General features: G+C 37.6%; 1 protein-coding gene across 5 annotated transcripts in view; it reads right to left on the bottom strand.

Moving 5' to 3' along the window:
* Nucleotides 1–27,052, bottom strand: part of LOC150100287 (palmitoyltransferase ZDHHC2) — a 353,926-nt gene that overhangs the window by 269,174 nt on the left and 57,700 nt on the right. For all 5 annotated transcript variants that reach the window (XM_090402380.1, XM_090402379.1, XM_090402381.1 and 2 more), the window contains exon 4: nucleotides 3,904–4,024. In XM_090402380.1, the coding sequence (XP_090258506.1) occupies nucleotides 3,904–4,024 (121 nt within the window). The remainder of the gene's footprint in view (nucleotides 1–3,903; nucleotides 4,025–27,052) is intronic.

The following is a 27,052-nucleotide window of genomic DNA, read 5'->3' as shown; positions in this document are numbered from 1 at the left end:
AAAAAATATTCACTTTTGAACCCAAACCAAAAATTTGGCTAAGATATGTCGATGACGTATTTGCAGTCTGGAATCATCCCGAACCTGAATTACAACTGTTTCTAAATAAAATTAACCTTCTTCATCATCGCATCAACTTTACGTTAGAAAAAGAATCTCCACAGGGTATCTCTTTTTTGGATTTACACATCAAAAGAAAAGAAGACGGTTCCATTGCCACGTCCGTCTTTTGCAAGCCAACATTCTCAGGTCACTACATTCACAATTCTTCTGCTCATCATCCATCTCAGAAATCTGGCATTATTAAATCACTAGTTTCCAGAGCACACAAATTCTGCTCCTCTGTAGAATCTTTAAACCAGTAATTAGAAGTTATCAAAAATACAGCCATCCTAAATGGATGTAATGCCAAAACAACTCAAAAAATCATCAGTCACTTCTGCATACATCAAACCAGACAGGAAGAAGTGCATAGGATTCCCAGACCTTACGTTAAAGGCATCTCAGAACGTCTTTCTAAAATTATGAAGAAATACAATTTTGCCACTACTTACAAACCTGTCAACCAAATTTACAACTTATTACCTTCTCCTAAGGACAAATTCTCACCCTTGATGTTACCTGGTGTTTATGAGATTCCATGCTCATGCAAATTATCTTACTTTGGACAGACAGGTAGGTCTGTTCAGAAATGCATCTCGGAACATCAAGACCACATTCGTCTTCTTAAACCGCAGAAAGCTGACCTCTCTCAACACGGAATTGAAAATCCAAACCATAGGATCCATTGGGAAAAGGCTAAACTTTTATATAGATCTTTATTTAAACATGAACGTTTATACAAAGAAAGTTCTGAAGCCCTACTACACAGACCAAACCTAAACCGCAACGACGTTCTTACTATTCCTAAAGTATGGGAAATTATCATACAAAATTGTGTTAAATAATTAACGTTTTTTTTTTTTTTTTTTTTTACTACTTTAACACGTTATGCATGTTTTCATGAGATTCTATTGTAATCATACGCCCTTACTGTATGTTATTCCTAATTTTGTTTAAATACTGTACTGATGATGTCCTAAGATACTTAGGATGAAATATTTACAATTAAATAATTTTCACTGTGGTTTATATGTGTGTTTCTTCTAACTGTGGTATGTGTTTGATATAAAACATTAGCAATTTGAATGTTGAGGGAGAAAAGTAGATGAAGGTAGAAGTATTAAAGCTGTTACAAGAGCTTGAATCAAATACAGCAAATGGACTGGATGGAATAACAGCATATACCCATGCTATTAAAATATATTAAAAGAACATGCAGAACAGTTAGTAATGTCCTGGCTGTTTCATCACATTCACCTGGCCAGTCTCAGCATATTCAAGAGTCCTACTACCCAGAAGGATAGCAAGATAACTTCAATTCCACCATTATACAAAATGGTGGAGTTGAAGACATGCAGCAAAATTATGAACAAATTAGCATCTCTCAGAAAAAGGGTCATGGAAACACTTCAGAAATCACATCCGAAAGGTGGACTAACAACAGCAGAATTCCCTACAAAGGATGGTAGGATTTTGTTTGAAGTTAGGCATTGATTTATCAATCTGCTCATGTTCCATAATAAAGTGATAGCAGAGTAAAATAAGGACAATGGATATATCACAATACTACAATTTTGCCAAAGCATTTGACAGATTCCACATTGGAGATTGTTATACAAACCCAAAGAGATGGGTCTGACTTGTGACATGCATCGGAGAGCATGCTGACAGGTATCAGAAAGTGACGTACTGTGGTACTATGAGAGGTAGGTTATCAGTGGTGTACATTGTCCGTGCGGTTAGCCTAGTGGCTGTGCGCTTTGCAACCATATGACTGGGGAAGGAGTGTCCCAGTTTCGATTCCTGTCGAAGAAATGAGGAATTTGAGGATCTTCCTCAGCCATAGCCAAGTTAACTGATCTTGGGCAGTAGGGTTTGTTCCGCCAGTTTATCTGATGTTTTTCATCCCGCAAGCAGGCAAACCGGCCCAGTGAACACACATGGATCTACAGCCATAAATATTTAACCTCCATGAGGGGGCTCAACTTGCCCCAATAGGGATGGGGGGGAGAAAAAGGGAGGAACTCCATGCGAATAAATAAATAAAAAGTGGTGTGCATTAAGGTAATGTACTTAGGTTGCAGGGGTCTTGAATGTGATATTCAGTGATTTGCCAATGGTGCTAAGTTAGGAGTAGTGATAAGGAATATAGCTGAATGTAGGTCAATTTGAACAAATTGGTTATATGGGAAAATTACAATGAATATTGGTTCAATATTGCAAAATGTAAAATTATACAGACATCACATACAAAGTGTATTAAAGAGAATTTGTCAGAAGTATTCAATGAAGCTAGAGACCTGGAGGAGGGAGAGGGGAGTTATTATGGATGGTCAAGTTTAGGAATCACATCAAATAACACCACTGCTAAAGAGAATTCTCACTTTTGGAATAAGGAAGTTATGCTCTGATTTTACAAGGCTTTGAAAAGACAAAATCTGGATCACTGTGCGCAGACACAGTCACAAGGATTTCAAGGATATATGGAGATGGGAGATGCAGCGACAAGAGTAACCAAGAAGATAACTGGGCAATGGAATCGTATGCAAGGAATGATTGGGGCCATGTGTTCTTCAATTTTTGAAGAGGAAATGGAAGAGAGGATATATATATATATATATATATATATATATATATATAAACATCCAAGTTAATAAGGGGATCTTACAGTATAGACAGAATTGAAAGTTTGTATCATATGGATGGTGGAAGCTAATGTTATCTCTAGAAGCTGGCTAGAATGTTACTAAGAAGCATATTAGGTCCAAGTTCTTCTCATGGAATGTGGTGAGCGTGCAGAATGGACTACTCATAGAGTGTGAGTGCATCTTTGGTAAATGTGTTCAAGAAGAGAAACAGGTATATAATTATGAATACTGAAATGCTTCCCCCCCCCCTCCTTCCTCAATAAGCCCTTAGACTCCCTAGAAGTGTATCATTTGCTTTTATTAACGTATCTTGATTTTAAAAAAATTTTGGTTTTATTAAATTTATATATAAATTTAATAAAAACAACTATTAATAATCAAATTTCGGATAGATACTCTCAAGGTGTGTATATAGGATATGATGGCATTACATGATTAAGTTTACATTATTACTAATTTCTTAACAATTTTCCTTCAAATAAAGTTTAAGAATGCTAATGTAATATTTGATAGAACCTCAATATTATTACAACTTATATTTTGTTCTACCTGTATCCACCCCAATCTAGATCTTCCTCTACATCTTTTCCTGCTATTAAATACCATATACTATGTGCTCTAACTAACATGCAGTTCCAATATCTTTATTTTTAATATGATTCTGCCACTGATGCCATGTGTTCATTCCCTAATTTCTCTTCAGTATCAACAGTTTTATTCAGTCCACTGCTGAAGAAAACTATTCTTCCACTTTAGCTGATCATATTCATTTACTCAATAAATGTCTATAATAACTATTTATCTCATTGGCCCATCTTAATGCTTGCCTACTTGTTCTTTGATTTCCAGTTCTTGTCCATAATGTGGTTCTCTTTGTGGATCTGTTGTCATAAGGTCCTGTTCAACACCATTTATTGTATTTTATTATTGTTGTAATAACTATCTACTGTTTTATTTCTATATCCACTCAGTTGTTCATCTATATAAGATATTCCTAAAATGTTTCTTTTCATGTTTCATTCTCTCCTACCTACAGTAATGATGGCAATAATTCTCAAATAGCATAGTACAAAATTAATTTCCAATTTCTGCAAAATAAGTGAAAGAAATATGAATGTCATTTCACACATTTTTCTCTGATTTCAACCCTTACCTCCACTCATTGTGCGACACGTTAAGGGAAGTTCTTTAGAATATCGCTCCAACAGTAAGCGTTGAGCTTCTTCATTTTGTTCTTTCTCCAGTTTTTCTGCTTCAGATGGTGGTAGTTTAAACTGGAAAAACAAAACAAAAAGTTGTAATTAACAGGATCGATAACATGTTAAAGACTAAGTGATGTGTGGAATAGAAAAATTAGAAGGAATGCAAAATTAGTAAAACAGTAATCTAGAAGCAGGAAACTAGGCAGCATAATTTCCTGGGCAGTTACTTCACTTTCTGCTCTTATCAAAATCTTAACTGTAGGTGAGGAAGAGAATCTGATTAATGTTGAGAAGGTATCTGATATACTGCACAATTTCACTGCCAAACATACGTAGAACAGCCTGATCATTACATGAAGTTACATGCAATTTACCTATGAATTCTGTGTTTAATCCTGCAGTTCACAATACAGTAAGTTCCTTGAAATCATTATTCCCATCTATATCAAGCAAATATGACCATGATATCATGAAAGTGATTAATTGGTCTAAATTCAATTAGAACTTTTGTTTGGATTAAGTCAGCAATCAATTAAATAACCAGCTAATTAAATCATCAAAGATGCTATTTACATTAGATGCATAAGTTCAGGGGCCATGTAGCAAAGACTGCAAATAAAACTAAAGATAATTGCAATGCCAAAACAAATGTTCACATTGGACTATTTTGCACAGGTCTGGTCTCCCGATTTCCATTACGATTCTGATATAGTGGAGAGAGTGCAAAGGAGTATTAAAAATGATATCAGATTGTGGAATACTAATTATAAAGACAGATTGAGACTTACAAACTTCTGAAAGAGTCATACAAGATTTCAGTTGATGGAATTTTTCAATTTATGGAAGGTGGGAAAAGGACAAAAGGGCATCCTTGGAAGCTGAGAATGAATGCCACTAAGAAGAGGATGAGGGATTGATTTTTCTCTCATAGGGTGGTGTGTGATTGGAATGGATTGCCATTGGATGTTGCGAGTGCAAGCAGTGTAAATGAATTCAAGAACGAGTATGATAGCTAGTGTATGTAGTAAGTGGTCTTCCTCAATGACTCCCTGGAGGTCTCTCTTAATAATAATAAGTTCATGGCATTAAACAAGTGGTTACTACCTGAGGTAAGTAATGAGAGAATTACAGAAGCCTTAGGAGCTTTATTATAATCTTTCTGCATTTCAAAATTAACATTAATATGTTAAAGCAATGTCCATTCAGAAACTTATACTACTATTCCATGGAATATTATCATCATTAGAGATCTCGTGGGAGTCAAGGACTCAATTCATTCCTTCTTAAACTCATTCACACTAGATGCACTCATCACTTCAACAGACAAATTATTCCACTCATTCACTGCTTTACTAGAGAAAAAAAATCTAGCTCATCTCTTTTTAACTGCACACAAACTTAAATTTCATACCCCATGTTTTCTCCAACCTTCCATATGACGAAAAAGATCATCAAGTAATATCCTGTAACACTTTTCAGAAATTTATTGAATTCTACCATTTCATTCCTTTCATCTGCAGTCCACATATTCTAAATCTGTCCTTGCAATCTAAGTTCCATAATGTGAGAATGTATGCATGTAAAAGCAACAATGTTATGCAACTGTGTTAATGAACTTAATGGGCATTATCATGGAAATTATTACGAGGAGAGAATGATTTTGGCTTTGTGTCATCTCTGCAAGTTGTCCAACTGTGTCTAGACTACAGACAAAAGTATACGAAAGAAAATGCAGATAGCTTATTACGTCTGAACACGAATGCTAGGAGTAGGTAGAGTTTGTTGCCTTGGTCAATGTGTTGAGACCTCAGATTGTAGGCATTAGTGAGACCTGGATAGCAGAATTAGGCATACTCACTGGTATCGAATGTAAATGGTACAGTATTTTTAGGAAGGGTAGACGAGATAAGAGAGGACGGGGTGCGTACCGCTAATGATATCGGACGACTTGAATCCAGTTAGTGTTGAGGCCTATGATTGCAATACTAGTAACAGATTTTTATGTGGCAGTGAGTTTGAAGTCATCTGATGAGGTGGAATCTAACAAGATCAAATATATAGTGAGGTGTTGTTACAAACCTGGTGAATTGGTTGCAAGTGATAAAGACATGCATCACCAAATAGAGATGATGGGTACAAAGAGAGTACTCATAATGGGAGACTTTAATTATCCCAACATTGAATGGGTAGCAGTAAAATCTCACAAACTAATGAAATTGAATTTATTGAGCTGTTGCGAGACAACTTTCTCAAGCAGCATGTGACAGAAAGAACTCTAGGGAATGAAACTCTAGGGCAAAGAGTGTTAGATTTGATTATAGTGTCAGAGGGTGTTTCATTTAAAGACTTAACTATTCTGTTTCTGGTTGGTGATAGTGATCATGTGGTACTCACTTGGGAAGTGGCTAAGTTTGTGAATGTTCTATTCAGGAAAGGTTACATGCTGAACTATAAAGCAGGAAATTATGACCACCTGAGAAGTATGCTGGTAACCCAGCATATCCCCCCCCCCTCAGGTGGTCATGTGCATATGGATGATGTCAGTTATAAAAATTATAAGCAGGCTAAAAGAGTCAATTGTTATAAGGAAAGCTAAGTCTGCATATGAAAAGAAATTGGTTCTGCAAGATAAAGACAATTCAAAAGAATTCTATCGTTATGCTGCAAGTAAAAGAAAGAATGAAGATAAAAGAATAATCAGCTGAATGCAGGTGGTATGTGGGTGACAGATACAGAAAAGATTGTTCAACTAAGCAGTACCCATTCTGTTAAATGCTATCAACCTGGTTTATGCAACATCAGCATGGGTGCTAAGAGGGTTCAGCTGAACTGGCTATTCCTTTAATCAGGCTATATAATGAATCTCAGAACAGGGAAGATTCTGCAGGAATGGAAAGAATGTATGACAATCCCATTGCATAAGAGTGGTGCAAAGACCAATATATTCAACTATCGTTGAAAGTTTATTTTTCACTTGGTTAGAGTATAATAAATTTAGTTTAATCCTTTATCCAAGTGTGAGCAAACAAAGTTTGCGCCTGAAAGTATCTTCAGGACTGGGTTAAGGTGGTACAACACCAGGGCAACTCGTTGCAAAGGTGGAGCAAGCTACCAACACTCCTATCTCAGTATCTCCTATATAATGCAAAACACATCTCCTTGCGGATATGTCTAATGTTAAGCATTAAGGGAAGGGCCACTACCCAGACAGGTTTCGACCTTTATTGAGGTCTCTTCAGTGGGAGCCTGGCCCAAGTGGAGATATCAGGCAGAAGCATTTTAACATCTTTCTCTAAAAACAGAGTAAATTATTAAAAAAGGGTGACACACCAATTGGCAATTCCTATAGGTAGAGATGACCTGCTAATGCTTCTGCCTGATATCTCCACTTGGGCCAGGCTCCCACTGAAGAGACCTCAATAAAGGTCGAAACTTGTCTGGGTAGTGGCCCTTCCCTTAATGCATAACATTAGACATATCCGCAAGGAGATGTGTTTTGCATTATATAGGAGATACTGAGATAGGAGTGTTGGTAGCTTGCTCCACCTTTGCAATGAGTTGCCCTGGTGTTGTACCACCTTAACCCAGTCCTGAAGATACTTTCAGGTGCAAACTTTGTTTGCTCACACTTGGATAAAGGATTAAACTAAATTTATTATATTCAACTATCAACCAATCAGAATCTCATGTAATGGTGAAGATTTTGGAAAAGTTAATTAGGGCTCGCATTCAGAAATATGATGATAGAGAATCTCTACTCTGAAATGAAGAGCATGGGTATACTAACGGAAGGTCATGGTTTAGCAACTTGCTCACATTCTATAATGTTACCACTAAGTTACACAAGATTTATGAAACAATGGGCTCCTTGCTACCTCTTCACTTGATACAGTATGATACTTTTAAATTTAACTAAGGATTTCACAGAATACATGAAAGACTGTTGCATAAATTGAATATGGTTTTGGATTATAAAGTAGTAGAATGGATAAGAGGATGGCTGATAGACAGCTATCAAAAAATGGTATATGAGGGATGCAAGTCTGCAAAATTAAAAGGTAACCAGTGGTGTAACACAAGCATACCTTGATCCCTGTTATTCAATCTGTCCAATATTAATGACACTGGGAAGGATTTGATATGTGACATACATATGCTGTTGATGCAAAGATAAGTAGGGTAATTAGGAATGCAGCCGATATGTAGTATTTGCAAAATGATTTGAATAGGCTGGAATTGTGGACATAGGAGAAAAAATGTCAGTTTAATGTCAGTAAATTCAAGCACTTTGCTTTGGCATGATTAGATTTCCAATGTCGTGTTACATCACCAAATTCTTAAAATGTACCTCAAGCAGCGTACAGGATACAATAGTACTAAATGAAAAACTTGCATCATTACAAACTTCCTATCTACAATTTTCCTCCAAATCAATCTGTTACCTGTCAAGACTTCAAGATTATCAGATCTTATATTTCCATCTTCTAAGGCACTTTTTTACTGTATCAATCCACCTATACCTTGGTCTTCCCTCTGGGTCTTTTTCCTGCCAACCTGGCAGAGAACACTTGTTTTGCTAATCTTTCCTCTCCCATTCTGTTTAAGTGACCATACCACTTAAGATTAGCTTTGCTCACACATTCCTGGATAGTGACAATTTCAAGTTCTTTCCTAATATCCTCATTTTTAATATGATATTGCCATTGATGCCATCTATTCTCACAACTCTAATTTTTCTCAGTACTTTCATATCTGCAGTCTCTAGTCTTTGGTCAAGTGTTTTACTTATAACCCAGTTCTCAACTCCATAAGTTAAAATTGGTTTGAACACTCCCTTGTATACAACTAATTTAGTGTTTTGACTAATTTCTCTCTTATTCCATATAAATTTATTTATTTAGTTGACTTCCTACCATACCAACTTTGTTGATTCTGTTGTCCATTTCCATATTGAATTTACCATCTTCACTAAAAATCTTGCCCAAGTAGATCAAATATTTTGCTTGTTCTATAGGTTCACCATTCACAATGCAGTTGATAGTTTCACTGTTTCTACTTATTTTCATTGTCTTTGACTTGTTATTGCTGACCATCATATCATATCTATTATAACAGTTATTCAACTTAGTCAGGGATTCTTGAAGACTTGTAACAGATTTATTTAGAAGCATAACATCATCTGCATAAAGCAAAGAGATGACATTAACATCTCCAATTTTGATATCATGTTTAATACCACTTTCCTTCATAATGCGATCCATATAGATAATGAATAACAGAGGGGATAATGGACATCCTTGTCTCACACCAGAATTAACATTAAACCATCTTCGTATACTTTTTCAAATCTAACCACTGACTTACAACTCAAATAAAGACTAAGTATTGCATGATATAATGTCCCAATGACACCATATAACTGTAGTGTATTGAATAGCTTCTCTCTCTTGGCACTTTGTCATATGCCTTTTCTAGATCTCTCTCTCTTGGCACTTTGTCATATGCCTTTTCTAGATCTCTCTCTCTCTATGTTCACTGGGCATCTACAGATGCCATATGGTCACTCCGGCTCGATGATGTTCCACACCAGGCCTCGCCATGTAGTCCTGTTGTTTGCTTTTCTGGCAGCATCAACTCTCTGAAGATCAGTCACTCCACACACACTATCCATCCATTTCATTAATGGTCTACAGATTACTGATCAATCTACCTCCTATCGTAATTCCATTTCTAGATCTACAAAACTTAAATACAGATCTTTATTATATTCCCATGATTTCTCAAACTATTTGTCGTAAAGTAAAAATCTGATCCTGACAGCTTCTATTTGGCCTGAATCCAGCTTGTTCTTCCCCAAGCTTTTCTTCAACAAATCTCAACAGTTTCTCATGTATACTGGCATAAATATTTCCAGGAACACTCAGTAGAGCAATATCTCTGTAATTCTCACATTCAGTTTTATTTCCCTTTTATATATGGGTACTATGAGAGCTCTACTCCAATAACCTGGAATTTGTCCCTCTGTCTAGGCTCTATAAACTATGCAGTGCAGCCACTGTAAGACTTTTATCCCTCCATACTTGAGCATTTCTGGTCGAATATCATCTACTCCAGCTGCCTTTCCACATTTCAGACTTCTAATGGCTTTTTCTACTTCAAGTATGGATATGTATTCCTGATTGCATGCCTGGTCAGTGTTTTTTTTTTTTTTTTTAATCACTGTACTGTCATCACTGCTAGTTTCATTTAGCAATTTTTCAAAGTAATTACTCCATACATCAAGGACATCTTTTTCTCCAGTTTTCATGTCACTTTATCATCTCTAATTCCCTTTACAGCACTCTTCCTCCGTTGAGCTTCTTCAACAACCACCAGAATATCTTGCTACCTTCTTGATATGTATTTCTATGTTCTTACCAAAGTCTTCCCATGACTTTTATACAGCGTTTAGCTTTCTTACATTTGTCTCTCTATTCTCTAAGAGCACAAGCTGACTTATTTAGATAGAACTTTTGATATGCTTTCTTCTTTTCTTTCACTGCCTCTTTAACTTCCATTGTCCACCATGGAGTACTAAGTTTTCTATCCGTGCAGACTACTTCACCACATTCCTCTCTGACTGAATCAATTAATGTTTTCTTCAGGGCTTGCCACTTCATCTCCAAGGTTTGGTTTCCCAGTTTAAAAACTCTTTCATTTTTTTCTTTAATAATGTTTGTGTATTTTAGTCTACAGTTCACATATGAGAGCTGCTCAACTTTTATTCACTTTAAAACTTTTTTTATATGTTCTTCTTTTCAATAGAAATTCAATTTTATCCTGTTCAAGACTAAATAGTGATCACTTCCAATTTCAAATCTCCTGTACACTGTGGTGTCCCGCACCAGGGAGAAAACATCACTATCAACAATAACATAGTCAATGAGACTTTTCTTATTCCTTGCCTCTTCTCTCCACGTGAATTTGTGCACATTTTTATGTTGGAACATGGTGTTAGTAATAACCATGTCCATGTCCTGAGCAGAAATCCAACAGATATTTGCATTATTATTAGCTTTACTCTTTTCTCCAAATTTTCCCAAAATATTTTTGTATGTCTGACAATCCTTTCCTACTCTGCTATTTAGATCTCTAACAAGGACCAACTTTTCATTTTTCATTGTGTCAGTTGCTTTTTCCAAAGCCTCAAAAAATTCCTCCACTTCTACCTTAGTAGAACCTTCTGTGGGATCATAGGCACAAATAAGTCTCATTGTCCAGTTCCCCATTCTCATATTTGCCCACATAACTCTACTTGAGACTGACTGCCATTCAAGAAGATTAGACTCGTATTTTGTGTTGAATACTATGGCTACTCCTTCTTTTCCTTGATTGTCATTGCCTGAATATAACATTTTGTATTTATTGCTCAGAAAGATCTCACCAGTTTTGGTCTTTTTTGTTTCAGTCACCCCTATATGTCGATCTGGTACTTATCGAATTCCTCAGCTAGCTCCATTTCTTTGACATTCAGGCTTCTTACGTTGATAGTACTGATCTTTAACTCTGGTGATGTTGAGTTGGGGTTTATTTTCAGATTTGTTCCAGTAGCTGACTTTTCGCTGTTTGCCCTGGTTCCCTGGCGAAAACAACGGGGGGCCTTGTTTAACCGGGCGATGCCCCAGCCGGCATGAAATTTTGTCATGTTGTACCATCATTCTATATTTTGGTTTAACCAATAAGAATACAATTTGGTCGGCTAAATCCAAAACTGCTAAATCCTAAATCCCAAACAAATTGTTTTGTCTTTTTTTTGTTTCAGTCACCCCTATTACAGCAATCCCTCGATTAGTGTGCTCAATGCATTCTTTAAAACAGGTGCATTAATCAAAAACTCACTAATCGAGTATAATAACCTATGGAAAAAAGTATAATTTGTTCCTCAAATTTCTTTTTTCACCCATGATTTTTTTTTTTTATAAAAGAATTAGAGCATGTCTCAGGGCCTAGTTAAAGGAAAACAATGAATCTAAAAGACAATAAAACATATTTAAAATATAAATCTATTCTTCTGGTGTGCATTCTGTTTCTTTTTTTTTCATACAACTGCCTCTTCTGCAAATTTTCCTGCTTATCTCTTCACAAGGCCAGTCTCTAAGCATTGCTATTTTCAGTTGCACGAAAAATATTTTAAATTTGTTTCTGTGAAATCTCTTTGGGCTTGTCAGTGATTAAATTTCTTCATATTCTTCAGGATCTTCCTGCTATGCAACTAAATTCAGCAGATCCAAATCACTCAACTTAGATTCATTTGAAAAGTCTCTAAAATCATTTGCACAATGTGGAAGAATGTGCTTCTAAATGGATCGCATATTGCTAGCAGTAATTTCATTTGACTTTGTGACTTTATAACTAGGCTGAGATTTTTCTGATTTAGCCAGAAAAGTCTTGGAAGGCATTGGCTTCCAAAAAAAGGTCAGTTTCATTGACATTAAATATTTGTTGGTCACAACAGCCCCTTCTTATACAATTTTCTTCAAATCTCTGGATAATTTGAGGCCACCTCCTTATCGCCACTTGCAGCTTTGCCTGTGATTAGAACATTATGTAGGCTATCTAGCAGCTTTGCTTAAAATTGCTCTTATAGTTGATTCATCCATTTTTGTGTTCTTGTCTTATCTTTTCTCTGGACTCACCTTGTTCACTTTCTTTATTATTTCAAGTTTTTCTTCCAATGAGATTACAAGTTTTTCTTCCAATGAGATTACTTGTCGAATCATTTTCACACTTTCACTTTTTTGCTCACTAATTCTTTTACTCATGATGAAAGGTTGGGAAAATACTTTAATATAAAAAAAAAAAAAAATGCAAGGAAAATAATTGCAAAGGAGGTACGCGATGATATGATCAGGAAAATGCTATATAATTAGCAGACGACATAAATTTTGGCAGTAAAAATTTGGAACATAGTATACATAACGTACATGGAAGTAGTGTAGCATGCCATTAAAAATAACTTTGTAAAATGTTTTAAATCAGTAACTAAATTATTTCATTCTGGTGAGTAATTTTTTAAAATAGTTAGCCATAAAAAATGTATAGATAGAAAATTTAAATCTGTAACATTTATTTTTAAGATGTATATAGACTAATCTAATTTGGGTATAAAAAAAAAAATGATGCACTAATCGGGGGTGCATTAATTGAGGGATTACTGTTTTTTTGTTTTTTTTTATATAGGGATTGTACGTCCCGTTTCACCAATCCCTACACGTAAAAAAGAACAAAAGACACATTAAATATAACAATTTTGGTGAAGCAGGGCTCTCAGATCATGCTTTCAACACCCAACACCAAATGGATTGGAAAAGTACCTGCATCATACAAAAAACCTGGTATGAAAGAAAATTTAAAGAAGCCTGTGAAATTCTGATTAAACACCTTAATCTCAACAATAATGGTGGCATAAAAATTCCAAGAATTTGGATGGCACATATTCAGCCTATTTAGTATCTAAATAGGCTGAATATGTCCTGAATTTAGGACTTGAACCAATTTTCAGCTTTTATTGGAAACTATTCCATACCAATTGGTTGAAAGGTATCAGTTTTTTATTTTTTTTATTTATATATATGTAAGGATGTTGCTCTCCAGCCCAATTTAATTTTGTAACCCAATAGATGATGATAATAATAATAATAATAATAATAATAATAGGACTCTAGCTTTCATGTAGTAAAGGTTTTTTTTTTTTTTTCACCAGAGGTCAGGCCAATAATTGTTGTAAGGATTGGTCAGTAACTTTAGCAAACCATGTAGATTGTAGTGTAGCTTGTTTCTCTGTATATATGTGTATGCTCCATACATACCTTGATAAGAAGGTTGAAACGTCGAATGTTCATTTTGGTTTATATTAAACTAAAGTTTTGCTCTAACACGGTAGTTATCTCCATAATGTATTCTGATCACCGTGTAAGCATGAAAGAAAGGCAACGCCATTATAGGAATGCTTTCAATATTTTTGGTGCACCCATCTAACTTCCAGTGTTGTGAGATGTTATCAGTCTTCAATATTTCTTTTTTGGGAGGAACTGTAAATAGCCGGTGTCCATCTCTTCCTTCTCAGGAGAAAAGATCCAAACCATTATCAACTTTTAGAAATGTTTTTTTATTTTCCTGGAAGCAGATACAGAGGCATCCACCATCTATTAGCAGTTATGGAGACAAGACCTCAATTTATCGAGATGTATGTTCATTATTTTTTCAACTTGTGGGTTTTGACATAATAAGATCATTTCGGGAGTTAGGTCACGTCCACGTCCATTTGTCTCTATGATCCATTCTATTGAGATTCTAAATATGTCATACCATTCAGGGATAGTATGATTGTGAGAGGACCGGAAAGTCGTGTGTTGTCTCCTCAGAATCCCCCCCCCCCCGATGTATCAACATAAGTTTCCACTAGATGTGGTATATACTTCTTTGCCTCCAGATATACATTCTGCTGACTCGATCTTTTTTACTTATACCTTTGGCAGACTTCAGAATAGCTAGACATTCTTTCACAATTGGAACAGTTGAATATTTTGCTCATTAGTCTACATTTTCATGCTTTTTTTATAGCATCAGACAGAGCCACAGTAGACAGTTTGAGCATGGTTGTATTTCTGACATGAAAAGTTGCAAAAGATTTGGGAAGTAGAACCTGACAAGGCAGTTGAGATGTCCTACTTCCACTGATATTGGAGGTTTCAGGAAGTTAAATGTAAGGATGATATTCTTGATTAGTACTACCAGGATACCATCCCTATGGTATAAGGATTCTGCTTCTTGTGGCCGTCACTCTCTGATCTTTTTAATTCAGAGCAAAACCTTATCAGTCGAGGATGACCAATCCAATATTGCTTCTCTTGAAGTTTATTTGTTTGTGTGTGGGTGTGAGGGAAAGGATAGCATAATTGCTATTCAACTGGTGCACACAAAGGAGATGCTCTCTTTCTAGCAAGGTGTTTCAAGAAGGAAAGAAACAATAGCAGGTGTCCAACTTTTTTTTTTATTTTTTATTTCCTATCTACAAAAATACATACGGGGTGCTTAAGGGTCAAAGCTGTATAACTGAGAGGAGACCTTCACATAGCCTTTAAAGGAATGCGGAGAACCGACCAGGGCTTCTGACCTAATGTCCAATCCTCACCTTCTCGTGGTGCACCCTGTTGGGTATCTACTTGGATACTGAACGGACGAGGATAGGCTGGCAATTTGGGATTTAGCCGACCAAATTGTATTCTTATTGGTTAAACCAAAATATAGAATGATGGTACAACATGACAAAATTTCATGCTGGCTGGGGCGTCGCCCGGTTAAACAAGGCCCCCGTTGTTTTCGCCAGGGAATCAGGGCGAACAGCGAAAAGTCAGCTACTGGAACAAATCTGAAAATAAACCCCAACTCAACATCACCAGAGTTAAAGATCGGTACTATCAATGTAAGAAGCATGAATGGCAAAGAAATGGAGCTAGCTGAGGAATTAGATAAGTACCAGATCGACATAATAGGGGTGACTGAAACAAAAAAGACCAAAACTGGCGAGATCTTTCTGAGCAATAAATACAAAATGTTATATTCAGGCAATGACAATCAAGGAAAAGAAGGAGTAGCCATAGTATTCAACACAAAATACGAGGCTAATCTTCTTGAATGGCAGTCAGTCTCAAGTAGAGTAATGTGGGCAAATATGAGAATGGGGAACTGGACAATGAGACTTATTTGTGCCTATGGTCCCACAGAAGGTTCTACTAAGGTAGAAAAGCAGGAATTTTTTGAGGCTTTAGAAAAAGCAACTGACACAATGAAAAATGAAAAGTTGGTCCTTGTTGGGGATCTAAATAGCAGAGTAGGAAACGATTGTGAGACATACAAAAATATTTTGGGAAAATTTGGAGAAAAGAGCAATGCTAATAATAATGGCAAATATCTGTTGAATTTCTGCTCAGGACATGGACTGGTTATTGCTAACACCATGTTCCAACATAAAAATGTGCACAAATTCACATGGAGAGAAGAGGCTAGGAATAAGAAAAGTCTCATTGACTACGTTATTGTTGATAGTGATGTTTTCTCCCTGGTGCAGGACACCAGAGTGTACAGAGGATTTGAAATTGGAAGTGATCACTATTTAGTCTTGAGCAGGATAAAATTGAATTTCATATTGAAAAGAATAACATGTAAGAAAGTTTTAAAGCGAATAAAAGTTGAGCAGCTCTCAGATGTGAGATGTAGACTAAAATACACAAAGATTATTGAAGGAAAAATGAAAGAGTTTGAGAACAGGAATCAAACCTTGGAGATTCAGTGGCAAACTCTGAAGAAAACATTGATTGATTCTGACAGAGAGGCATGTGGTGAGGTTGTTTGTAAGGATAAAAAAATCAGAACTCCCTGGTGGACACAGGAGGTTAAAGAGGCAGTGAAGGAAAAGAAGAAAGCATACCAAAAGTTCCTGTCAAATAAGTCAGCTTGTGCTCTTAGAGAATACAGAGACAAATGCAAGAATGCTAAACACTGTGTAAAACTAGCTAAACAAAAGTCATGGGAGGACTTTGGCAAGAATATAGAAAATAAATATCAAGAAGGTAGCAAAATATTCTGGAGGTTGTTGAAGAAGCTTAAGAATGGAGGAAAGAGTGCTATAAAAGGAATTAGAGATGATAAAGGTGACATGAAAACGGGAGAAAAAGATATCCTTGAAGTATGGAGTAATTACTTTGAAAATTTGCTAAATGAAACAAGCAGTGATGACAGCACAGTGATAAAATGCCCCTAACCAGGCATGCAGTCAGGAATACATATCCATACTTGAAGTAGAAAAAGCCATCAAAGGCTTGAAATGTGGAAAGGCAGCAGGAGTAGATGATATTCGACCAGAAATGCTGAAGTATGGTGGTATAAGAGTCTTACAGTGGCTGCACTGCATAGTTCAGAAAGCCTGGGCAGAGGGACGACTTCCCGATGATTGGAGTAGAGCTCTCATAGTACCCATATATAAAAAGGGAAATAAAACTGCATGTGAGAATTACAGAGGTATTTCCCTACTGAGTGTTCCTGGCAAGATCTATGCAAGTATACTTGAGAAACGGTTGAGAAAAATTGTGGAAGAAAAGCTTGGTGAAGAACAAGCTGGATTCAGGCCAAATAGAGGCTGTCAGGATCAGATCTTCACTTTACGACAAATAGTCGAGAAAGCATGGGAATATAACAAAGATCTGTATTTAAGTTTTGTCGATCTGGAAAAGGCATATGACAAGGTCCCAAGAGAGAAGCTATTCAATACGCTACAGTTATATGGTGTCAATGGGACATTATATCAAGCAATACTTAGTCTTTATTTGAGTTGTAAGTCAGCAGTTAGAATTGATGGAAGTACAGGAAGATGGTTTAATGTTAAATCTGATGTGAGACAAGGATGTACGTTATCCCCTCTGTTATTCATTATCTATATGGATCACATTATGAAGGAAAGTGGTATTAAACATGATATCAAAATGGGAGATGTTAATGTCAGCTCTTTGCTTTATGCAGACGATGTTATACTTCTAAATAAATCCGCTACAAGTCTGCAAGATTCTCTGACTAAATTGAATAACTGTTGTAATAGATATGGTATGAAGGTCAGCAATAAAAAGATAAAGACAATGAAAATAGGCAGAATCATTGAAAATGTCAACTGTGTTGTGAATGGAGAACCTGTGGAACAAGTAAAACATTTCAGCTATTTAGGCACGATTTTTAATGAAGATGGTAAATTAAATATAGAAATAGACAACAGAATCAGCAAAGCTGGTATGGTGGCAAGTCAATTGAATAAATTCATATGGAATAAGAGAAAAATTAGTCAGAACACTAAATTAGCTGTATATAAGACAGTGTTCAAACCAGTTTTAACTTATGGATCTGAGAGCTGGGTCAGAAGTAAAACACTTGACCAAAGACTAGAGACTTCAGATATGAGAGTCCTGAGAAAGATTATAGGCGTGAACAGATGGCATCAATGGCAGTATCATATTAAAAACGAGGATATTAGGAAAGAACTTGACATTGTCAGCATCCAGGAATGCATTAGCAGAGCTAATCTCAGGTGGTATGGTCACTTAAACAGAATGGGCGAGGAAAGATTAGCAAAACAAGTGTTCTCTGCCAGGTTGGAGGAAAAAGACTCAGAGGAAGACCAAGATATAGGTGGATTGATACGGTACAAAGTGCTTTAGACGATAGAAATATAATATCTGATAATATTGGAGTGTTGACAAGTAACAGACTGATTTGGAGGAAAATTGTAGATAGGAAATTAATAATGATGTAATTTTTTTCATGTAGTACTATCATATCCTGTACACCCCTTGAGGGTACATGCAGGAATTTGATGATGAAAAATACATACATACATACATACATCTTCAAGGCCCACTCTTCCTAATTTGGTTGTGGGGGCAACAGCTGCAAGAGGAACTTCCAATGGTCACGATCCTCTGCCACCAAGCTCAGATGTTCTGGTGGGATTCCCAAACGTGTCCAGCCAAGGTTTTGGATATAATCTATCCAGCGAGTCCTTGGCCTTCCATGTGGCCTCCCACCCTCTGGCTTGGCAAAGAGGGCCTGCTGAGGGAGCCTCTCTTGTGGCATTCTGACCAGGTGCCCGTACCAGCGTAACTGTGATCTCTCAACACGAAGAAGCGGCGGTTGAGTATTGAGCGTTTCCCGAATTGCAGAGCTTCTGACTCTGCTGAGTTTTGTCAGCCCCGCAACCCCTCGAAGGAACCTCATTTCAGCTGCTTGGATTCGCGACCGCATTCTTTCGTCATTACCCAACTCTCATGACCATAGGTGAGTATGGGGACATAGACTGTATTGAAGACAGCCAGCTTAGCCTTCTGGCTTAACTCCCACTTCAATACTACCAAACGGCCAAGCTCCCGCAATATTGAGCTTGCTAAGCCAATTCAAGTATCTAGCTCTACGTCCCATTTTCCATCATTCGTGAATATGGACCCAAGGTATTTAAACTTCTCCACCTGTCTCATTGGGACTCCACTTACATTTAGAGTGCACTGGGATGGTTGTCTTGAGACCACAAATGTTTCAGTTTTGGCTACATTGATCTTCATTCCGGCATCTGCACAAACAGTTACAAACCTATCCAGGGTCCGCTGGAGGTCATCTGTGGAAGAGCTAAGCAGAACTAGGTCATCTGCAAAAAGCAGACATCCAATGCTACATTTTCCAATTCTGACACACTCACTGCCTCGGCTGTGAGTATCAATCCAGTCCATAAATATTATGAAAAGGAGGGGTGACAGAACACACCCTTGGCGGAGACCAACGGAACAATCTACAAAAATAACAAACCGAAATTACTAGACACCTGGGGACCTGCTGAAGCCCTGAAACATGATCATGAATCATATCAACAAAACAGGAGGAGGATTCAGTACCAGAGCTTGCCACCAGTATGAAGCCAAACATGGTGTCTGACATCTATCAAGAAATGACTGCACTAGCACTGGACCATGGTGAAGGAGACCTATGGCAACACCAATGAACTTACAGCAAGCCCCTTAGCTGAACGATCCAGGATTAACTCTCAACTCTCTTGACAAAGAAGGAGTCAAAACAGTTCAAAACTACCAGGATCTCCCTTTCTGGAAGTCCAAGGGATGTGCTGCAGAGCAAATACGACAATAAGGTGTTGGATCCAGGTGATGTTGTTCTGGAAAATAAGAAAGATTCAGGAAGTTGAGCGAACAATATGGGAAGAAAGGAATAGTAACAGATGAAAAATGAAACAGAGCCAACAACACTGGTAGGTCCTCTCCACCATAAACAGGTAATCCCAAGTGGAGGGGACTAGTTTAGAAAATCCCAGCATGCCAGTTTAGTTATTATCAACAGACTTCCATGGAGTCAAGAAGCTCATCGTGGGAGGTCCTACTTTCACATACATAGCTCACTGTACCTTGCCTTACATGCATTCTCTGTCCCTGTACTCTTCTCACTCTCAGGCAATGCATTCCAATTACCCACCACTCTGCATGCAAAAGATCTACACCTCACTCCCTTGCTCACACCCACCTTATACAGCCTTCATGGATGGCCTCCCATTCTCCGTCTGTCTCTAGATATTTATGAAAAATCTCATCCACGTTAATCTGTAATTACCCCTTACCAACTTATATGTCTTCCCTCCTCCTCCTATTTACTAGGCTCTGTTATTTGCATTCTTTCAATCTGTCCTCATATTTTACATTTCAGAAACCAACTTAGTCAATCATTTCTGGACCCTCTCCAACATCTCATTACCTTTTGAAAACCTGATGACCAAATCTACGTGCATAGTAATCCTTATGCAGTCTGATCAAAGTTCTTGTATAATGGAATCAAAACATCCTTACTTTAATGCATCAATGTTCTCCACTATTCGCATAATCTGCTTTGTCATCCTCACAACTTTAGTGAGATGTACACGAAATTAAATCCCTATCCATCACAACCCCCCCCCCCAAATCCTTCATCTCCTCCAAAATATCCCCACCAATCCTGTACTCTGCATCCTATTTTTGCTTCCCAAATTTTAAAACTTTACACTTTGCAACATTAAACTAACATCCTCACACATTTTCCCATTCAAACAGTCTATTTAGGTCCTCTTGAAAAGCAAGCTACATTTGCTCTGCTTCTCATAACTCTCCCCAACTTTGTATATCACCATTTAAGTGTTTTCCAATATCATTTACATACAAATTAAATAATGGCCCCAAAACTGACCCCTGGGATAGGACGGGTGTGAAAATTAAGGATGTAAGTGACAGTATTAGAGAGCAAAATCAGAGGGTGAAAGAAATGATAGTCATAACAGGAATGAATGATTTGAAAGGAGATAAATTTGATATGACAGAGGACTTAAAGGAATTATTAGAGGTAACAAAAGAAAAGAGTGATAGAGTTAGGTTAGTGAGTCTGTTGCTGCGGTATGACAGAGAGGAGTTTAGAAGGAGGGACATAATCGCAAATGACTTTATGAGCAGGTTATGCAGACAGTGTAGTGTGGAGTTTGTGGACATGTGGAACGAGTTTGATGGGTGAAAGGATTTGTAGAAGATGAATGGCTTACATTTGAATGGATTTGGTGTGCAAAGACTGGAAAAAGTGTTGCTGAGTGAAGTGAGAGTGGATGTGCAAAATCAGGGAAACTAGAACTATTAAGGAGAAGAGGAAGTGGATATACAGAATCAGTGAGGCAGTTGAGTGTAAGAATGCATATAATGAACCCGAGCCGGTTCGAAGGACAGGAAAGCAGAATGGGATAGTTAGTATAACGCGTCAAGGTAGGGGTGAGACAAATGGACCGTTGCATTTCATGTATACTAATGCCAGGAGTATTAGGAACAAGAAGGAAGAATTTTTGGCCTTGGTTGGCTCTTCCTGGCCACAGGTTATTGGCATTAGTGAAACATGGCTGACAGAAGATAATATAGATAGTGAGATAGAATGTGTAGGGTATAGTGTGTTCAGGAGGGACAGAGAGGATGAAATCGGGGGAGGAGTGTTATTGATGATAGCTGATGAACTGCAGCCAAGGAGAATGGAAGTTGTATTGCAGGATAGTGAAAAGAGTTCATTAGAGGCTATTTGGTGTAAGATGGAGACTAACGGAACAAAATGTACAGTTGGGTGTTGCTCTAGACCAGGTGATGGAATAGATGGTGGAGATAGTATGCATAGACAAATTGATGAAATGAGTGGAAAGAGGGAAGGAGGGTAATTATTATAGGGATTTCAACTATGGTAATATTGATTGGAAGGAGAGAGGACACGTGAAGAAGGAACTGGATTTTATTCAGTTACTAAGGGATAACTATCTGAGACAGCATGTAATCGAAAATACTAGGGGTTCGAGAGTGCCTGATCTAGTAATAGCATCTGAGAATTTGACTATAACGATGACCATGTTGCCACCTATTGGTGAGAGTGATCACTGAGTCTTGACCTGGGAGGTGGTTAAATGTGCGAAATTTGATTAATTTTCGATAATAATCTCCTAAGCTTGTCATACTGGCAAGTATGACAAGCTTAGGAGATTGCTTGGTTCAGTGCCATGGCATGTAAAACTGCATGGAAGTGGGATGGGAAGTGGTCAAGGAGCATTTGCAGGAGGTTATGGCTGCCTATATACCTAGTCTGAATAGTAAATCAAGTAGGGGTTAAATGGATGAATAACACCATTAAACTTGAGTTGCAAAAAAAGAAACAACTGTGGAAGGAATTTAAGGAGAAAGGTGACCTGCAGGCACATGACCGGTATAAAGCGCAGGCCAGAAGGGTAACGAGTGTGGTAAGAAAAGCAAAAGCGGATTATGAAAGGAAATTAGCCATCCAAGCTAAAGAGAATCCCAAACAGTTCTTTCAATATGCTGCAAGTAAAAGAAAAACTGTACCCGGCAGAACGATTTTAGGGAATGGCGATGGTAGGGACATCACTGAATCAGTCGACATAGTGGAATTACTGAGTGAGCACTTTGCAAGAGTATATCATTCAGGTGGTGACATTGAAAGAACCATTAGTTTATATGGGAATTGTGATGAATGAAGTGGAGGTGAGTAGTCTATTACAGAACCTTAATGTGAATGCATCTGTGGGATTGGATGGTATACCAGCACGGGTCTTACGTGAAGTGGCTAAAGAATTGTCAGTGCCTTTGACCATATTGTTTAATACGAGTATTGAGTCTGGTTTCGTCCCGAAGGGGTGGAAAGAGGGGAAAATAGTTCCACTGCATAAAGGAGGATCCAAGACTACTGTTGCAAATTACCGACCGATCAGCATATCAGGAGTCGTTGTCAAGGTCTTGGAGAAAGTAGTCAAGGGAAAAATACAAGAATGGATTGATGAAAATGAGATACTGTATGGGGGACAGCATGGTTTTGTGAAGGGTAGATCATGCCTCAGTAACTTGCTCAGGTTTCATAACACAGTAACAGCTGAACTGGATAAGGGTAATGGGTTTACAGTGATATTGCTGGACCTGGCTAAGGCCTTTGAAAGGATACCACATGGAATTCTAATCTGTAAACCGCAACATATGGGAATGGATATAGGATTGGTGAGATGGATAGGAGAGTGGTTGATGGAGAGATACCAGAGAGTAGAGTCCAAAAGACGGCCTGTGACTAGTGGTGTGCCGCAGGGTTCTGTTCTTGGACCACTGCTGTTTAATTTGTTCATTAACAATATAAGGAAGGAACTGAGAGGAACATTTCATTTGTTCGCTGATGGTGCAAAGTTGGGTAGGGCAATAGTGAATGCAGAAGATGTCAAAATTTTGCAGGATGATTTGGATAGATTGGAGGTCTAGGCTAAGGAGAATAGATGTCAATTTAATGTGGCAAAATGTAAGGTTATGCATTTTGCGGTGAAAAGATTAGCAGCAGTATATTACATTGGTGGAACTGTACTCCAGAACATTGATGAGGCCAGGGACTTGGGAGTGTGGTAGATAGGGAGTTGAAGGTTAGGGTACACATGGCAAAAGTGGCTAAATCAGCTCATCAAATCACTTGGATGCTGAAGAATACTTTGATGAGCAGAGATAAGCAAGTTATTGTTCCTCTGTATCAAGCCTTGATAAGACCCCATCTCCACTACTGTGCCTAGATTTGGTCACCTAGGTTTCTTCTTGATGGGGAGGAGGTTGAGAGGATCCAGAGGAGAGTGACGAGGATGATAGCAGGTCTATGGAATGAACCTTACGAGAACAGGTTGAAGATTTGTGGGTTGCAGAAATTGGTTGATAGGCAGAAAAGGGGAGATATGATTGAGACATTCAAATTGCTGAAGGGTTTCTATAGGATTAATTCAGAGGATATTTTTGAGATCAGGACTGGTGGTGGGAGGACTAGGAAACATCCATGGAAGCTGGGCAAGAGTGTGGTTAGTAAGGGTCTTAGAGCTGGGTTTTTTACTTTTAGAGTGGTGAATGAGTGGAATAAGCTGCCAGAGTCTGTTGTGGGTGCTATGACAGTGAATGAGTTCAAGGCAAAGTATGATAGATACTGTGTGAATGTTGAATAGTTGTGATGGACATGTTTAGGGCCTCCCTCGTTGAGTCTAAGAACTCCTTGGAGTCGCACGTAATTATAATAATGATCTCACCCCCCCCCATAGACAATCTGCTGATACCTATCACACAGCTAATCTCCAATCCAACCCCATCTGTTGCAATTTAACTATTAGTCTATCATGTGGAAATCTATTGAAAGCCTTTGCAAAATCTAAATATACTACTGTATATGCATCCCCCTTGTCCAATGTATTTGTCACCTTGTTATAATAAGTATACAGGTTGATAAAACACGATCTTCCTTTAGCAAACCCATGCTGTCCTTTAAAGAATTCTACTGCTGTCCACCCAGTTCTGAATTCTTGTCCTCATTAGCACCTTGACCACAACTCCAGACAAGCAGATTGGCCTAAAATTCAAAGCCTTAGTCTCATCACCTCCTTTATGAAGCAGAACAATTTTGCCATCTTTTCACTCCTTTGGAACTTGGGCTAATCTTAAGACTCGTGTTAAAAAGGTAAGTTAAAGGTGTTAACTCCGTGAAACATTCCCTCAAGACGTGTGATATACCATCAAATTCGATGGCCTTGTTAACAATTCCTGTTATGCCTCCTGCTCTCAAGTTCTGCATTATTATTATTACAATCACAAGGGTGGAATATAAGTGTTTATCATTCTCCTATTATCACTGACCAACATTATCCTTCTGTAATCATTCATTCTACTGGCCGCATATTGAAAAACTCCACAGGATTTCTTTTAATGTCATTTACTAACTGCTGTTCGTACCCTTACTGAGTCACCTTCCTTGTTTGCTCTTTGTACTCCTGTATATATAAAGTGATTATCTCCATTCATCTTCTGATGCCCCCACAATGCCTTTCAATTCCAATTGCATGCTTCATCTCTTCAGTCATCCATTTTACACCTAGCTTATTTACTCTCCTGACCTTTGGGTACACTGAATCATCGTCTCTGCCAGATAATTCCTGAATAGGGACTAAGCTGCACTGATTTCCTTCCCATGCAATTCCTCAATCCATGATATTGCTGCAAGTTGCCTCTTGAGTTTGCCATAATCACCTGCTTATAGTTGCACATAAGTCTTTCTCACAAAATTCCTGATATGGCTGGCCACAATCCAAGTGATCACTTCATGGTCACTTTCACTAACTGGAGGAAGATGTGACAGTTCATTTACAACAATATCTTCTGATGAGATAATCGAATTTAAGAACCTCAATCCATATATTGGCCTCTGTTAAATACTGCTTCAGATAGTTGTCCCATAAAATCTCAAGAAATTCCTTCTCTTTGGTTCCTGATGCCATTTCTTCATTCCAGTCTATATTACCATAATTGAAATCCCCCATAATGATCACCCTTTTCTTATTAGCCAGACCAATTTGCCTAAAACGTTTCCTTCACACTGCTTTCCACATTACCACTTCTATAACAACAACCTACTAAACATTCCATCCTGCCCACCTCCACTTCACACCATACTGCTTCAAAACCACTGTTAGTATGTGCTCCTTGCATCTCCATCCTGGATGGGCACAACTTCACTGCCATCATCAATACTCCTCCTCCTCCCTTTTGGCTTTGCAAAAATCTACATATCCCTCCATCTCTATTCCTGTCAGAATGCCATCCTTGTTCAACCAGTTATGCCTGCATCTCAAACTCATCCCACACATTTACAAAATGAACTCCTTTTTCCTCACACAACCCTACTAGTATACCAATCATAATTTTTGCTTGCCTTCTCAACTCAACATTATCATACATGCCAACATGCTGACTACCTTACCTACCACACTGTTAACTTTCACTCTCCTTAACAGCCTCATGACATCCCTCCTTACATTCTTGTTACCAGTCAAATCATTTGCACCAACTGCCACAACCAACTCTTTTGCTAGCCTACTCCTCTTATCCAGTCACTCTCAAATCATTCGATAAATCTTTCATCTCATTCGTCTACATTCCCATGCAAATTATATTTCTCCTCAGTTCATTCCTCATATGTGTAATCTCTTGCCTCATCTTTACCAACTCCGCTTTCATATCTTTAATTTTTAGTGTCATTTATACAATCACATTTTCACTACCTTGCATGTTCGTTGTCTGACCATTCATCACCACTAACTCGCCGTCATCTATGCATGCTCTCTTACCAATCATTACCAACTCATCACCATTTTTGACTATTGTCTTACCGTTACCACTCAGCTGTACCGGCAACTCTTACTCCCATAGCTACAATCCATGATCTTTTGCCACTACTACTTACATTCAAATGATATCTCATAATCCATAAGTATACTGCACTTCTTACACACCCAAACTCTCTCATGGCTCTGATTCTTACTTTCCACGTAAACATCTTCAATCTCTCCCCAAGCAAACACACTGCATTCACAGCATCTCACCATTTTTGAAAAATCCATGCCACTTGCATTCATCTTTCCCATCATCTCACTGATGCTCAAAGCTGCACACAAGAAGCACAAAAAAAAGTAATAAATACAGAATTATAACTACACTGATCACAACTATCATATAATATATGAAAAACTAATTATTGCTAATGCCCCACACAATTTTAAATTTTAATTGCATCTTTTTCACAGCTTTCTCTCTCTCTGCCATCTAGTGGCCACTGAGGAGTTAACCAAAGCCTATATAATCATGTCTTGCAGTCAGTGTAGGTAATTTTTTCCCCCTTCAGAGATGATTTAAAAGGTAGAATCAAGAGGAGTCCCTTGAAGTAATATTCAAAATGTTTGAAGAGAATGATCTGAGAAGTGATTGCCTTCCCTCACTCCATCTAACTTATGCCACTTGAGAAACATTTCTTCAGGAATATTTTGCAAATTATTGTTTTTGTTCCTGATGTTGAAAAATCAAGAGTATTTTAACTTTATTAAAATTTATTGTTAAATCTTATTTTAAAATTAAATTAGTTATCTGATGCAGAGTTCAGGTATAACAGGAATAATGCAAG

Source organism: Typopeltis vanoorti, chromosome 13 (assembly GCF_054136105.1).
Source record: "Typopeltis vanoorti isolate ZY-2024b chromosome 13, IOZ_Tvanoo_1.0, whole genome shotgun sequence".
In the NCBI taxonomy this organism is placed as follows: Eukaryota; Metazoa; Arthropoda; class Arachnida; order Uropygi; family Thelyphonidae; genus Typopeltis; species Typopeltis vanoorti.
The sequence above is the reverse complement of the archived record's forward strand: the minus strand, read 5'-3'. Positions and strand labels throughout refer to the sequence as shown.